General features: G+C 42.5%; 1 protein-coding gene across 1 annotated transcript; it reads right to left on the bottom strand.

Moving 5' to 3' along the window:
• Positions 1–4,555: 4,555 nt before the first annotated feature.
• On the bottom strand, positions 4,556–9,745 carry irg1l (immunoresponsive gene 1, like). Its single transcript, XM_080188227.1, has 6 exons — positions 9,678–9,745; positions 9,509–9,566; positions 8,867–9,054; positions 7,725–7,817; positions 7,376–7,581; positions 4,556–5,753 (listed from the first exon to the last, which is right to left on the bottom strand). The coding sequence occupies exons 1-6, from the start codon at positions 9,693–9,695 to the stop codon at positions 4,835–4,837; spliced, it is 1,482 nt and encodes a 493-aa protein (XP_080044353.1). The 5' UTR covers positions 9,696–9,745; the 3' UTR covers positions 4,556–4,834.
• Positions 9,746–13,192: the final 3,447 nt, after the last annotated feature.

Here is a 13,192-nt window from a genome sequence, read left to right as displayed (position 1 = left end):
AAAATGTTGATTAGGCCACAGTTGAAGTTCTGTGTATAGTCCTGGTCATCGCATTACAGGAAGGATATAATTGCTCGGGAGCGAGTACAGAGGACATTTACAAGACTGTTGCCAGGACTTGAGAATTGCAGCAATGAGGAAAGATTGGATAGGATAGGATTGTTTTCCTTATAACAGAGGAGGCTAAGGGGTGAACTCTTTAAAGTACATAAAATTATGAGGGCCTTGACAGTGTAGACAGGAAAAATTTGTTGCCCCCTAGCTGAGGAGCCAATTACCAAGGGGCATAGATTTAAAACGATTGGTAGGAGGATTAGAGGGGACATGAGGAAAAATATTTTCGCCCAGAGAGTGGTGCCTATCTGGAATTCACTGTCTAAGTTGCTGGCTGAGGCTACAATGCTCATCTCATCTAAAGGCACCCAGATCTGCAACTGAAGTGCTGGAGCCTGAAAGGCTACAGACCAGGTTCTGAAAAGTAAGATTACAATGAGCAGCTACTTCTTTTTTAAAAGGACGGTTCTGGCCACATTGCCATGGAACACTCCAAGTAATTAGACCATTCCATACCACATGTCCCTCATAGATAACTTTACCTTTGACTACAAGTTCATCAGGCAATGATCTGCACGTAATGCCCTAGAGACCCTACAGGAAAAAAACATAGAACATAGAAAAACTACAGCACAAACAGGCCCTTCGGCCCACAAGTTGCGCTGAACATATCTCTACCTACTGGCTTACCTATAACCCTCTATCTCACTAAGAGCCATCGTACTCATCCAAAAGCCTCTTAAAAGATCCCATTGAATCCACCTCCGTCACCACCGCCAGCAGTCAATTCCACGCACCCACCACCCTCTGAGTGAAAAACTTACTCCTGATATCTTCTCTGTACCTACTCCCCAGCACCTTAAACCTGTGTCCTCTTGTGGCAGCCATTTCAGCCCTGGGAAAAAGCCTCTGAGAATCCACTCGGACAATACCTCTCAACATCTTATACACCTCTATCAGGTCACCTCTCATCCTTCGTCTCTCTAAGGAGAAAAGACCGAGCTCTCTCAACCTATCCTCATAAGGCATGCCACCCAATCCAGGAAACATCCTTGTAAATCTCCTCTGCACCCTTTCAATGGCTTCCACACTCTTCCTGTAATGAGGTAACCAGAACTGAGCACAGTACTCCAAGTGGGATCTGACCAGGGTCTTATACAGCTGCAGCATTATCTCCCAACTCCTAAACTCAATTCCTCGATTGATGAAGGCCAGTACACCTTTTGCCTTCTTAACCACATCCTCTACCTGCGAAGCTGATTTGAGAGTCCTATGAACCTGGACCCCAACGTCCTTCTGATCTTCCACATTGCTAAGGGTCTTACCCTTAATATCATATTCCTTCATCCCATTTGGCCAGCCAAAATGAACCACCACACACTTATTCAGGTTGAAGCCCATCTGCCACTTCTCCGCCCAGTCTTGCATCCTATCAATGTCTTGCTGCAACTTCTGACATCCCTCCACACTATCCACACATTTGTGTCATCAGCAAACTTACCAACCCATCCCTCCACTTCCTCATTCAGGTCATTTATAAAAATCACAAAGAGCAAGGGTCCCAGAACAGATCCCTGGGGCACTCCACTGGTGGAAAAGAAGATGGTGAATCCTGTGGATTTTCCCTGATGAGACCATTAGCCAGAATGTTTCATCTAGCATGGCTGGTGGTGAGAAAAACCCTGCCTATCAGATTCTTCCTACATGCCCACAGTCTCACCCCGCCATCTGCTGGCTGACCTCAAGGTGACTGCAATAGGAAAGAGACAATTGCCCACCGCTTTATGGAATGTGCCTTTACACATTTTGGAGACATGATTTGGAGAGAGACGAGGTGGTTTGTCAAGTTCATCCCGAGCAGCTCTGTGATGTAGGACTCTGTGCTTTCCGGGCTGTTCCCAGGAATGCATACTGAGACAAACATTAACTGTTTCTGGAGGATTATTACCTTGGTGAAAGATGCTCTTTGGTCTGCCCAAAATTTGTTGATCTTCCAGTGTAAAGTGTTGTCCCTGACCGAATATTGCTGACTGGCACTTTCCAAAACCCAGGACTATATGCTGAAGGATGCACTAAAGCTTGGGGTAGAAGCTGCAGAGACGTAATGGGGAAAGGTCACTGTCTAAGACATTCCGGCCATAGTGAACTGAGGAGAGCGGGACTCCCTCACTGAATGTATACAGTGACTATTAGTTATATTGAAACCTCAGAGTGCAATCAGTTCTATGCAGATAATTTTTAAATACCTTTGCTTTATTTGTGAGGACCATTTGAAATGTCGGTGGCGTTTTTTTGACTGCATTGAAGCACCTCAGAGTGTAACTTGATGAATGTAAAGAACCTGGGTATTATTGCATTTTGTGTGATGGCCATTTTGGAATGTTGGTAAGATTCTTTTAGGTATTCTATGAATGAAGTCTAATTATTTCTCAGCCTTTGCTAAGATCTAGTGTCAGACTAAGAGCAATGCCTTCTCTTGTCATTTTGAATCTTGTTTGTTTCTCTTGTGAGGACCATGAATTGGATTCAATTTGAATTGGTTTTTGGAGCAAACAAGGAGTTGGCTTCAGGGTTTGCCCACTGTGGCTTTGTAACTTTAAGAATGGAATTAAACTTTAAGAACAATCTGTTTCAAGGTGGGTAAATCCCTGCATAAGAAACAGGCATTTCGGAAATGAGCAGGTAATCAACATAAGCCAACAAATAATTAAATTGCATTGTTTATTACAAAGTTATCAACATCAACAAACATTAAGTATGTCATTGATTGATTAAAACAATAATAATAATTATGATATACTGATTTACATCAAAAATGTATAATTTATATGTGACACCTTTCGAATAAAATGAAAGTATTTACAATTAGAACTGTAGAATCAGTTTGAATCATCTTTGCTTTGCAATCACACTGCAATTATGGTGTGAATGTAGCCATAATCTGGAGTTAGGGCTTGGCTGGACACCAGAATGAAGTGGAATGAAACTTTCTGAAGGAAAAGGTCTTGCTCCTCTTCTGTTTGGAGTCCATTCAGATCTTAACACTCAATCTTGCACAAGTTTAATGTTAATCTGAAGCTGCAACTTTTTTATTCCAAAGCTAAGCTCATTAGTGTAAATGTATCCTGAGAACCAGCAGCACCACACCTTGAGCTAAAAACCATTACAAGTATTTTTTACATCATGAACATGCATGTGATTCAAGATGTTCTGTTAATTTATACAAGTTTTAGTTACATAATCATCAGGGCATCATATAATCAGGAGCAAAATTTCCCTAAACATTTCTATATTCCTCCCTATTAAATAAATTACACATTTTTATCATTAAATTTTTAAATATATGCACAATTAAAAAGGTTCAGGAAAACACAAGTGGGAAACAGCAAGAAGCTGAATCTCCTGAGGTCAGAAAACTGTCCATATTTTCAGTGGAACCCAGAATTGCTCGTTTTTAAAATTACAGTCAAAGGACAGTTGAGACTTCCCCACCCAAGTTCACAGTTAGTTTTGGGGTTATAGTCAGGCGTGTTCTAAATTCACAAACCCTTGAGGCCAGAAGGCATGCCTGTTGAGAAGAGATGCAGCTCAATTTTGACATTCGGTTGGTAAATTGGCAGAACTCACTGGCCTCCCGCCCATTACAGTTGTAAAAAGGTGGCCATGAATCTTATGGCTCCAATCTCATTTAATTTGAATTGGGGAACCAAGGGATAGAATTGAGTTATTAGATGCAGCTTACCGGCTACAGACTGGGCAGGTGGCAAGCAGGTAAGTTTGAATGTGGAAGGAATTCCAAAGCCAATAACAGCCTGATTGAAATTATTGTTGCTTGAACTGCTTCACTCATTGAATTATCAGCAAATGCACGGCTTCCTCCTAAAAAGGCAATCAAGATCCTATGTACAGACATTATAGAACCTCAGAGTGCATCTGATGATAGGCCTTAGTTGAAATTTCAGCTGATCACCATTGTTAAAGAGATGAGACTATCACCTATCCCACCCAGGAAATGTGGAGACTGGGAGAAAATGCATAATAACTATCTGGGAGCAATCTCAAATAGTGGAATTGTTTCCTTCAAACAGATAAGACAAAAGGCACCCTGGAAAGGTTGGGCAGTCCCAACAAAAACCAAACAATTTATCCTTGCTCATACCATGAAAAGCCATTGAACTTTGCAATGTAGCTCCATGGCTAAGTTAGAATGCACAACAGATGATTGCACGCAAGGAACTTCCAAAATGAAGAGAAACAGGTGATAGCTTTCTTCTCAGTAGCCACCAACTTTGGGGAGTAAAAGTTAATCCCCATGAATTTCATTATGGACCTATGAAAGGCCCCAAAAGTGAAAAGGGTAATGTCTCTCTGAAAAAAATTACCTTGTGGCTGGCTGCAGCCTCTTTGTTCCCTGCAGTGATAATCTTTTCAATTAGCTGCATCTCACAGGGTACCACTCCATTTTCTGCCCCCCCCACCCCCCCACATCATGAGTATAAAGTGCACCTTGGTAAATGTGGGTTGCTGTCCTAAACATTAACATTATGCTCCTTCCCCACCCCTGATCCACTAATCCCAGAAATTTGGTCTGATGTCACAAAGCTAATTTGACAGTGGAGGGAAGTCATGCCCCATTGCAGTAGTGGACTGTAACACCAACATTTCCTGCCTCAAGATTTCAGAAGCTTGAATCCTTGTAAATGTCACCTATCAAATATGAAAACCTACGATCAACTCGCTGATTAATATTTAAACATTAGTGAAAGGAAGTTGATACATTTCACTGCAAGTGCAAAGTTAAAGTGGAACAATCCCTCACTCCTTCAAGGTTCTCAACTGTGTCAACAATAGCTTTTATTTTGTCCTGCTCCAACACATATGAAGCATTATTTTGGAATTTGCTGAGCAGTGATTCCCTAGACAGTGGGTTTCTCCAATGCCCATAAAAGGTGCCACATTTTCCCCTGAGCACATCTCTGTTCTTCAAGACCAGGACCACTTCTCCATACATCTTCTCAAAACTGGCCACATTATCTTCAGGATGTTGAAGCTCCACTTTGTTAAGTAAGTCCAGGAGATCATCTCGTTGGAGTTTACTTTCACTGAATGATTCAATATTCACATCGCCATCCAGCAGTGCAGAGCAGGCATTAAACTGGAAAGAATGGCGAGCCTCGTGCTCTGTCTCTGGAAATGGTCTGTTGATGTATCGGGAAATAGGGACACGTAGAATTATTCTGTCAATCATGGAGGGTGAAAAGGCACCATCATTAGCAGCTGCCAACTGCCTAACTGAGACAGCAGCATCTACTATCCAGTGCATGCCCAGATGAGCAGGGAAGCGCTTGAAAGCAATATCTTGCTCCTCAAGCAGAAAATGGGTCTGCTCAAGTGGGGCAATCTTCTGAGGTTCATAATCACCATAGAATGCAGAAAATCCAAAGCAGCCTAAGGTCTTGTCAAGAATTGTCGCATTTCCCTCCATTCCTTTAGAAGCCAGAAGAGCTGCCTCAAAGCCCAGTCTTGTGGCATTGCCAATATGGATGGGTTTTGCCTGAGTGGCTGCATTGGCCATTGGTGCCCCTGAGAGTGAAGCTGCAATAGCTAAGGCATTAATACATTGATTAGCATTCAGTGATAGTAATTTGGCTATCGCTGCAGCACTGCCCATTGTCCCAACCACACTGGGAGGGTGAAATCTGTTAAAACAAACAAAAAGATATTCAAACACCTGATCCTTTTGTTTATTCCCTTGTATTATAGTAACACTTTTATCCAATAGAATTGGTAGTTTTATTCTGATTAGTTTTTCTATAAAGTACTTTTTTTACAGGTCAGATCCTTCGTTACAGCTTCCAAGTAACTTCACTATTCACCAAGCAATTATTTACATAAATTCTCTTAATAAATTGCCATTGTGAGTTCTACCCAGATATTAAAATGCATTCCCTAGGGTGGTGTGTATGCTCTTTTATTACCTGGATTTGTGTTATAAATAATAGTGAAGCTATTAAAGAGTAAGTAAGACAACAATTTTGAGTTTCCACAGAGAAATTGGGAAGTTTTTAGAAATTACAGGACATGTATTGTCCACCATTTCAGAGGCCATCTGAAAGTCAACCACATTGCTGTGGACCTGAAGACCCATGTAGGCCAGGTCAAGTAAGGGTAGCAGATTTCCTTTTCTCAAGGTCATCAGTGAACCAGATGGGTTTTTATAACAAACAATGGGTTCATGGTCATCCTTAAACTTTTAATTCCAGATTTTGATTGAATTCAAATTTCACCACATGCCATGCCTGCATTTGAACCTAGGTCCCACAGATCTTGTTCTGGATCCATGGATTTTTAGGTCAGTGATAATATCACTGTGCCACTCCTTCGCCTAAACCACTGCTTGATTAATTCTGCTGCTCCATGACCTTTGCAGACTTGGCACTCAAATACATGAAGGTCATTAAGTTATGATACTTAACCATGAGTTACCCAGTAAACACACCAAGTAAGGGTTAAAGTGTGCCCATTCCAATCTAAGTGGTTTTTAACCAGTATGGTAAGACTTAAGTCTGGGGGAGTTGTTGTAGTGATAATGTTACTGGACTAATAATTCAGAGGCCCAGGCTAATAATGCTCTTGGGACATGGGTTCAAATCGCACCACACTAGCAGATGGAATTTAAATTAAATTATTAAATCTGGAATATGAGGCTAATGTCCCATTTGGTTCACTAATATCCTTTAGGAAATCTGACATTCCTACCTGGTCTGGCCTACAAGTGACTCCAGACCCACAGCAATATGACTGATTCTTAATTGCCTTCAGATCATGGAACATCTAGGATGGGCAAGAAATGCCGGTCTTGCCAGGGACACCCATGAAGGAATGTGGAAAACAAATAATCTCTCTGGCCTCTTACAATGGCAAGTCTTTCGAAAGTTAATAGTTGTTGAAGATTTTTTCTTTTTACCCTTTTATTTCCTTTTTTTGTTATTTTGACTTCTGTAAATGATCCCACATCAAATTAAAATTTCCACTTTATGTTTTCTGTTTTAGACTCTGCTCACCACAAGAGGGAGTTTTCAATTTGATTGAAAGTTGAGACAGAAAGTTGCTTGTACTATTCTCACTGTCTCAGATCCCCTATAGGGGGTGCCATACTTTTATTTTCTATCCGCCAGCTGCTCTAATGCAAAAGGTCTCAAAACATCCCGCAGGCAGGATTAAACTTAGTGAGTAGCTGGCATCACCCGTTCGCTAGTGGCCGCAAAATCTAGCCCTCGTTGGCGCAACGATGTTCTGGATTTGAGTGTCAGCATCTTACCTCTTCGGGATATTGTTCGCCTCTTGGGAGAACCGCATGAGCCTGCCCTGTATTTCAATGCCCACATTAAAGGCCAGCAGCAAGTCAAGACCACTCGGTTTAGCGTTTGCAGGCAACATCTGGGCAGCAGCTAGCAGAGCAGGCAGGACAGCCCCCGAGGGGTGAGTGGCAGGGTGCCAGGTATCATCGAAATCCATCGAGTGGGTCTGAAGATGAAGAAAATGTTAACACTCATATTAACTCTATGGGAAAGGAGAAGTCCCTGGAGGTAAGGAGAGTTGTATCATTATTTCTGTCTCTCTGTTATTTGTCTGGTTGGTGAAGCTCAGCGCAAGTACAAATATCTTACCGCGACTCCATTGACGAAAGCAGCCAGAGTAGGAGAAAGTTTTAACCCCTTGCGTCCGTACACCGAGCTGATTGGATCTTGTGCAAACATTTGCTGTTGGAAATGAGGAAGGGGAAGAGGTTAGAGAGTTAGGGCTTGTGTGGCTTACTTTAAGAAATGACTTGTGCAGAGTCAGTTGGCTTAGACAGTGATTATCAGAATGTGGGCAGTGTGTGTACTGACTGATGGGCAATTACTGGCTTGTGTACACCCGCGCTGCCAGTCCCTGTGTCTCAGTGAAACCGATTGAATAACAACGTCCAGAACCTGTGTGAAACAGGTTGCAGCTTCGCTATCTCTCCATTTCCACATATTCTCTCAGATCGATCCCCCAAATTTTGAGAACCAGCTTGAAACGGTCTCTCAGTCGCTTTCTCATTGCGGTGAATGTTAATTATACTTAAAACAGTGATTTCACTGTGTGACACAGATATGGATGTAGAAATCTCAATGCCTTATAGTATGGAGTCCTCCTTCAGCACAGCGACTACTTTCCTGTCTGAAATTCTTTGTCCATATGCAGGTAAAGTGGATTGGCATGCGCCCGGAGATGTGCAAGTAATGTGGATTGGCATGTGCCTAGAGATGTGCAGGTAAAGTGGATTGGCATGTGCCTAGAGATGTGCAGGTGAAGTGGATTGGCATGTGCCTAGAGATGTGCAGGTAAAGTGGATTGGCATGCGCCCAGAGATGTGCAGGTAAAGTGGATTGGCATGTGCCTAGAGATGTGCAGGTAAAGTGGATTGGCATGTGCCCAGAGATGTGTAGGTAATGTGGATTGGCATGCGCCCAGAGATGTGCCGGTAAGGTGGATTCGCATGTGCCCAGAGATGTCTAGGTAAGGTGGATTGGCATGTGCCCAGAGATGTGCAGGTAATGTGGATTGGCGTGTGCCCAGAGATGTGTAGGTAATGTGGATTGGCGTGTGCCCAGAGATGTGCAGGCAAGGTGGACTGGCATAAGGTCCCTTAATGTCCCAATGTGTAGACTAGACACGGTAAGTGTCTAGGGGGATAGGTTCTGGGTAAGATGCAGTGTACTAGTCAGGGTCGGTACAGGTTCGATGGGCTGAATAGCCTTCTTCTGCAAATTCGATAAATTACCTGGCAGTAACTGAGACAGATATCGACAACGTGGCTGGTGCTGCCCAGGATTCCGACCCCGATGTTATCCAGAATCATGCGTTTACTCCTGTGTAAAACTGTGTCTGAGAGATGGTCAGCCTGGACTCTGGAGATAAATGAGCCGAAGCTGCTCGTTATCGTCTCTTTCAAATCCGGTGCCTCGGAAACTAACAGAAGAACAAAGATCGTAGTTAGAAAAACAGCGCTTGTGAGGATTTCGTTTATTTCAAACACGTTAAATTACAAGTATTCATTTAAACCGTTGTACTTTACAAAATTGCAACAGAAACCCCCTCAATTCCCCAACCAATGTGAGCGCCCTCATATGTTAAAGATAGAATATAAAAACAAATCTAATCTTCCTTGGGTTTTATTCGCAAACTGAGATTTGGGTTGAAATTAGATGACCTATTTACCATGACTTTAGTCACATTACCTACAATTAACTCGTTCAGAATAGAACTTTTTTGTAAACCGTTGAACATCTGAACGGGTTTTGACTGAACAGAATTACTGACACATCGCACAGTGCTAAGTGTTGTTATTCTACACCTGAGTCCAGAAAGGAACAGCCATCATTTCATTTCAAATCAGACAGAAATCAGACAGCAAAATGTTTACCTTCGCGGGAAACGCTGTGGTACAGTCGCTTTCCAACTGAAAAATAAGGCTGGATTTTCTAAAAAGGGACAACGAGTCAGTATTAGCAATCAATTTTCAAAAATACCTTTAAAACAAAATACAAATAACACAAAAGTATTTTTCCCCGCAGTGTTACCAAAATAGTTACCTGCAGCTTGGAAAACATTCTGATGTTTTTCTCTCGGTAACTGCACTAGCGAACTGCTCAGATTTTACTCAGGGAACTTGCTAATAGTTCTCCTGGACATGGACATTTATATAGCATCTTGGAGCCCAGAGAACACAACATCACGTCACCCAGTTTCCCCGCTCTCCGCCCTCATTCCTCATGGTCAGCTGTTATTATCGAACATTTGCATAATTGGACTTTCCTGGATTTCCTCATTGTTCGATCAGAAAGGGCTGATGTAAAACGAGATGTCCATTGAGGGGCTGACCGTGATTTCCAGTAATGTCCCCTTAATCCCCAGTAACGACAGATAAATGATTGGATGGAGGGCGGACCCGAAAGTGACCCATCTTTGTTAATCTGAAATGGGCTGGCGACTGTAACTCGTTTCCAATTTGACCAACTTCATGCCAAGTTCTAAAGGCATTATTAACCACAATCGTTATTAGGACCCACCGTTGGACAATTTCTGGGGTCTGGAGGAAACAGGGCGGTAGAGCCATGTTCCTTGCTGTCACAGTGACAATTCTCCCAACTTTTTCACTGACTGTCCAGTGCACTCCCAGATTCAGATGTGGTGCTGTAACAAGCATAAATAAATTGATTAATGTCTTCGGAAAATGATGTGTTGTGCCGTCTGCTTTCAGTACCTGCTCACAGTCGAGCTCAGTATGAAGTCTCACAACACCAAGTTAAAGTCCAACAGGTTTATTTGGTCGGAAGCACCACTAGCTTTGGGAGCGCTGCTCCTTCGTCAGGTGACTGGGGAGTTCATGTGGTGTGTAATTGTGTCACTTCTCAAGATAGCAGACATGACCAATTTAATTCCATGTGAGACCAAAACCATAATTAAAAGCAAAGTGGGGGGAGGGGGCGAAGCATATAAAAAGGCACAGAAGAGTAAATAAGGACAGAATATGAGCAAACACAAATTCTCCAGGAGAATTCCTCACTCACCTGACAGAGGAGAAGTGGTCTGAAAGCTAGTGGTGTTTGCTACCAAATAAACCCTGTTGGAGTTAAACCTGGTGTTGTGAGATTTTTTATTGTGTTTATCCCAGTCCAATGCTGGCATCTCCACATCATGAGCAGAGTCAAGCTGACACAGGATTCCACTGATAACCCTGTTTCTTCATGCAGCCAGGAGCAGCGGGAATCCTCGGACCTACACAATAGGACTGCAGGCCACTGTTGGCACAGACAGAATCACAGGCCTGGCCCTTGCCCCTGGCCTCCTCCTACCCAAACTGGCATCCCAAATGACCAATGCTAGCCTGGCTCAAAGGCAGGAGCTGCTTCAGGATGTCCAGATGGCATTCACAGCTCACCAGCCAAGTTGGAATGTGGATCAGGTAGTTAAATTATGGTGGCCCCTTTGCTCCTGATCGGTGTCAAACTAATGGGTACGTCCTTTCTGTTTGGTCATCCAAAATTCCAAAAGCACCCAAAGTACCATTTATTAATAAGAATATTACTTTGCTCCAGATATCGCAATCCACAGATTTGATTGAAGTTGCAATCCAAACCAAAGTAAATCCCAAACAGGAGCGAGCCAAAATATTAGGAGTCCAAAATTATGTCATTTTTGTGTTTACCCCAGTAATTACTTGAGCACCCAAACGATGACAGTGACTCCACAAAGGTAATACCACCAACTCCAGAGGGTGGCAGTAGTGATATAGCAAGGGCAGAGAATGGTTGAGACAAACTGCAGCCCCAAGGAGGAACCTCTTGCACAAATTCCTCAGCTCCCTATCATTAATTGTGACTACGTGAGAATAAGATGACTTTTTTCTGAAGTAGCGAAGATGCAATCTTTGTTTGCTTGATCTAATCTTTATTGCTTATTCATTCAAGAAGCACCATGCCCTTTTGATCCAATTTTATTAAATTGATTTCCTAATAGCCAATTCCATAACAAAATCCTTAGTGTTTCTGCCAACATGTAAGTGATCTTTTTGGACAATGTTTCTAAATTTGAAATATTGGATAAGGTAATTTTTACAATACATTTGCAATGCTGCATGAGGAAACCAGAACAATTCTTCCTGGATAATTTATGTTTGCTCATATTCTTTCCTTCCTTGCCCTTCTGTGCTTTTTATATGTTCTTTCCACCCCACTCCCCACTTTACTTTTAATTATGGTTTTGGTCTCACATGGAATTAAATTGGTCATGTCTGCTATCTTGAGAAGTGACACAATTACACACCACATGATTTTAATTTTCATAGAAGAAAAGTGGGCTGCCAGTCCAGTATTGTTTGTTTGATGTTACTACCCATGGCTAAATTAACACTCATTCTCTTTTCAGTAGTTTCTTAAAATTTTGCATATCTTAAAATCCTTTGTGTCTACATATAGGAGCGGAATGTACATTCAGCATAGATTGGTCCATTTTGAGAATGGTTTAACATGCTGCAGGGCCAGGATGAACAACTCATGGATGGTGCAGCAAGTCAGGGTACACAAGACCTATTCTATTTTTTGTAAGATCTGCTTTTGAATTTGATAACTCTTTGTATACAGCTGAGTGCCAAAGTCAATTTGTTGTCAATGCAGGAAAATGTTGTGTGAATAGCTTTTTGCAAAAACTTATAAGAAGCAAGTCTTGAATTTGCTTTTGTCAGTTTCAGGCAGAGACCATGATCTAAGTCTCATAGATGCTGAATACATAATTGTGGTAACAGAGGTAGATGTTCATTTTTCAAATTTATTACATCACAGGGTGTGGGCATTGCTGGCTGGGCCAGCTTTCATTGCCCATGCCTAAGTGCCCTTGAGAAGTTGATGTTGAGCCACCTTCATGAGCCGCTGCAATCCATGTGGTATAGGTACACCCACAGTGCTATTAGGGAGGGAATTCCAGGATTTTGATCTAGCAACAGTGATGGAATGGCAATATAGTTCCAAGTCAGGATGGTGCGTGACTTGATGGGAACTTGCAGGTGGCGCATCTACTGCCCTGGCCCCTCTTGGTGGCAGAGGTCATGGGTTTGAAAGATGCTGTTGAAGGAGCGTTAATGAGTTCCCAGAGTGCCACATATTGATAGTACACAATGATTGATGTTGATGGTACACACTGCTGTCACTGTTGCCAGTCGTGGAGGGAGTGAGTGCTCAAGGTATCGGACGGGGTGCCAATCAAGTGCCCTGGGTGTGGTTTTTTTTCTTGAGTATTGGAATGGCGCTCATTCAGGCAATTGAAATATTCCATCACACTCCTGATTTGTGTCTGGTTGACAAGATTTAGGGAATTAATCACCTCTGGTCTGCTCTTCCAGCCAAAGCATTTATATGGCTGGTGCAAGTGGTAGGAGGGGGGTGGGGGGTGTAGTAGAAAGCAGGGATAGTAGAAAGGGTGGTTGAGGGTAAAGAAAGGTAAGTGTAAATGGCACTAAGCTAACCTGTACATCTCAGATGCACCAAACATTCCTGAGGTCAGGCTCAGTCAGCAGTATAGATCAATTCCTAGAAAAGTGCTGTACAGCAAA

The sequence above is a fragment of the Carcharhinus amblyrhynchos genome, chromosome 4 (genome assembly GCF_965287045.1).
Source record: "Carcharhinus amblyrhynchos chromosome 4, sCarAmb.v2.hapA, whole genome shotgun sequence".
In the NCBI taxonomy this organism is placed as follows: domain Eukaryota; kingdom Metazoa; phylum Chordata; class Chondrichthyes; order Carcharhiniformes; family Carcharhinidae; genus Carcharhinus; species Carcharhinus amblyrhynchos.
Note: the sequence above shows the minus strand (reverse complement) of the source record. Positions and strands in the feature narration are given on the sequence as shown.

Coding starts and splice junctions, on each gene's coding strand:
- irg1l (XM_080188227.1), bottom strand. Junction 7,582..7,724: donor CTTTCGTCAATGGAGTCGCG/GTAAGATATTTG, acceptor CTTCATCTTCAG/ACCCACTCGATGGATTTCGA. Junction 5,754..7,375: donor GCGAACAATATCCCGAAGAG/GTAAGATGCTGA, acceptor TTGTTTTAACAG/ATTTCACCCTCCCAGTGTGG.